We start from the raw sequence: 3556 nt of genomic DNA, 5'->3' as shown, positions 1-3556 counted from the left end.
TATATATATATATATATATACATACATATATACATATATGTATATATCTATATGTATGTATATGTATATGCTCCTGAACCAGTTGTTAAGTATCTCACCCATGAGGGATCGATGCTTGATGTTTCAAAAGAATTATAGAAATTAATAAAAATTATTGAATCTTCCATTTTCTATCTCCTTTTCACCTTATATATATCTATCTATATATATATATAAATCATTAAATGATAATCTCTGTCTTTATGGTTGGCAGATAGAACAACAAACACAGCATACTTTTGATTTCTTGTACTTGATTATAATCTACCATGCTGGTGCTATAGATAATTTGAGCAGAGAAATGAGAGTCATAATTAATCTGATGTATTCACAAAACATTATGTAAGTTCATCTTCCATTTATGAACTCAAAGGTTATGTTTGCAAACACCCAGTATACTCTGTATAATCTGAGGGACCTAGATATGCTCAAGTCCCTTTTTATCCTATTTCAACTACCTCAGTGCTTTAATATGACTACAATATAAAGAAGAATGCAATAAATCCAGTTTGGTATTCTATTATTTTGGACAATAAAATAATGTTTAAAAAAATACTCACTTTTCTGTACACTTTTGTGCTAGTCTATCTTTTACTTGTTCAAGGGAGCTCTTCAGTGCATATATGTTTTTCTCTATTTCTAATTTTGATAAGGAAGTCTTCTGAAGACTTTCAACTAGATTCTGCTTTTCTTTGTCTCGTTCCAAACTTATACTCTCTAAACTTCTCAGAGTCTCAAAACATTCATCAAACTCAAGCTGTACAACCATTTTTTTCTTTTCAATCTCTCTAAAAGTGGAAACAAGAAAACAGCGCAGCTAGAGTGCAAAACAATATACTACAAAACTAATTACCAAACAAATTAAAATTAATTAAATTTACATACGAAGGGCATGTGTAACTTAAATCAATTTTAATTAATTTAACTCATAAGATATTTGGTCAACCAGTGACTATAGGAGAAGACACTAGCCAACATGCAGAGCCACCTGTCATTCCTATTTACATTCTGATCTTAATCAGAAGTTTTTCTCTTTGAATATCCAAAACACAATGGGTCTTTTGAGATCCATGAGCTTGGGGTCCTTCTGGGATCTTGGCCATTCTATTTTTCCCCTCTCCTATTTCCTTCCTCAGTTACTTGAGTCAAAATACATGTCTTAGATTACCGAGTATGCTCTATGCTTTACCCCTTGTTCCTTTCTCTCAATGATTCTGGCCTTTCCGCTGTCATCAATCTCTCTCTTTCCTGAGTAGAGGAGTTAATAACAGGTCTTATCTGCCATGCTAGTGCTGGTGCAACCAGAAAATGCACTCAATACACTGTGTAAAGTGATTGACAAAAGGAAGGCCATCCAGCTATAGAAACCAGTTTATAAAAGCAGTGGCTCCCTGTAAGAAATGACTCAGTCAGTGACAACTTGTCTAATCTATGCCAGCATGGAAAGTGAACATGAACTGATAATTACAGAGAGAAGGAAAAAATCCATTAGTTTAATGGTTAATATTTTTCAAGGCAGGTAAGGGAGATTTCTACTAAATTTCATGTGTCTCAATAATTAGGTATGGGCTAGTGTACAAGGCTGCTGACATTAAGACAACTCCATAAATTTTCTTTAATTATCTACATCCCACTATACTTGCTGTATAACCACCACCACCACTGCTGACGCTTCTGCCACCATCACCACCACCACCACCACCACCACCGCTATGATGATGATGATGATGATGATGTTGTCTTTTCCTATTCTTGTATGCGATAGACAATCCTCATAATATCTTAATTATTGCAGCATCATATACCAGTTTACATATTTATCTATGTATTTTTTGTTTTTTCCTTTTTTTTCCTTTTTCAAGTTTAATACCCTTTCTATCATGAACCAGATTACAGCATGGAATGCATTTTATCATGCCACCAGCACTGGAGAGAAGTTGTCTTCAGTAGGACTAAAGAGGCCCCTGTGTCCTGTGTCAGTTTGTATTTGGAGTTATTACCTTCCTACAAGAATTTTCTGGGATGAGGCTGATAGAGTCCTCATCACTGTCAGTCAACAAAAAAAACAAAATTTAGCACTTATCACGAAGAGTTTTTACAGATTACTTTTACTTTAAAACTATATTGTAATTCAAAGGATTGCACTAGTAAGGTTTCCTAGTACAAGATGGTATCAAAAGGTTTGTGGACTTGTTCTAAAATGCACCATATACTTACTGTATCTTTCTGGAAATCTTATCTGCTTCTTTTGCAATTTGATTTGGCTGAGATGCTATTTGATAAAGCTCCATCTGAGTGATTGTAATGAAATCAAAGACAAAAAATAAGCTATGAGGAATTGTATATTCTAAGAAACTTTCTTTTCTATAAAATGTTTAGACATCCCTAGTAATTTTAATAGATGATATCGACTAAACTCTTACTCTTGTTAGTGAGGATTATTTTTTGAGCTTACTTGTTTCTTTGTCAATAAATGTAATATGTTTATGTCTCTCTGTCTCTCTGTCACACTCTAATCCTTCATTATCTAACACAAGATCCCCTCCTCCAACGCCCCCACCCCTCTCAAAATTCCTTGTCTTGTCTTGCAAGTTACTTGATGACCCTGCCAGTACAGGTGCCACGTAAAAAGCATCCAATCCACACTCTAAAGTGGTTGGCATTTGGAAGGGCATCCAGTTGTAAAAATCATGCCAAAACTGACATTGCCTGTGCTAGTGCCATGTAAAAAGCACTGAGTTCACTCTGCTGGGTGGGTGGTTGGTGTTAGGAAGGGCCTTCAGCCATAAAAACCCTGCCAAAACAGATGCAGTAGCCTGAGGCAGTTTTGTACCTGGCTAGCTCTTGTCAACCATAATACCCATGCATGCACGGAAGACAGACGTTAAATGACAATGATAATAATGATAATGATATATACTAAGATGGGTCATTTATATATTAGAATCAATGTTTCTGCTCATTGGTTTTGGAGGTAGAAACTGTAGCACACTTTGTTATGGGGGTGTTCTTCAACCTTCATTGCCATCAGCTTTGTATCCATTCATTAAGTGTGTCATATTCTTATCTTTTCATTGCTTCCAAATACTTAGATAAATACAATTAAAAGTTTACAAGGTTAATGTACTTTATGAAGTACTAATTGGAAACTGCTAATTTAAATAAGATATAACACCATCTTCATTCTCTACTGTTCAGCTTTTCAGCTAAGAAAGAACTCATCTTTATCTTTTATTTTCTATCTTCTACTTGTTTCAGTCATTTGACTGTTGCCATGCTGGGCACTGCCTTGAAATTTTAGTCGAATGTATCGAGCCCAGTACTTATTTTTTTAAAGCCTGATATTTACTCTATCGGTCTCTTTTCCTGAACCACTAAGTTATGTGGATGTAAACACACTAACACCAGTTGTCAAGTAGTGGTGAGGGGAACAAACATAGACACAAAGATGCACACACACACACACATATGTGTATGTATATATATATATATATATATATATATATATATATATATA

General features: G+C 34.6%; 1 protein-coding gene across 1 annotated transcript in view; it reads right to left on the bottom strand.

Moving 5' to 3' along the window:
- The window catches only part of LOC106871403 (coiled-coil domain-containing protein 146), a 41249-nt gene that overhangs the window by 24093 nt on the left and 13600 nt on the right, over positions 1–3556 (bottom strand). Inside the window, exons 7-8 of the mRNA XM_052970515.1 lie at positions 2257–2413; positions 600–827 (exon numbers count right to left, since the gene is read on the bottom strand). Of these exons, the coding sequence (XP_052826475.1) occupies positions 600–827; positions 2257–2413 (385 nt within the window). The remainder of the gene's footprint in view (positions 1–599; positions 828–2256; positions 2414–3556) is intronic.

The sequence above is a fragment of the Octopus bimaculoides genome, chromosome 1 (genome assembly GCF_001194135.2).
Source record: "Octopus bimaculoides isolate UCB-OBI-ISO-001 chromosome 1, ASM119413v2, whole genome shotgun sequence".
NCBI lineage: Eukaryota > Metazoa > Mollusca > Cephalopoda > Octopoda > Octopodidae > Octopus > Octopus bimaculoides.
Note: the sequence above shows the minus strand (reverse complement) of the source record. Positions and strands in the feature narration are given on the sequence as shown.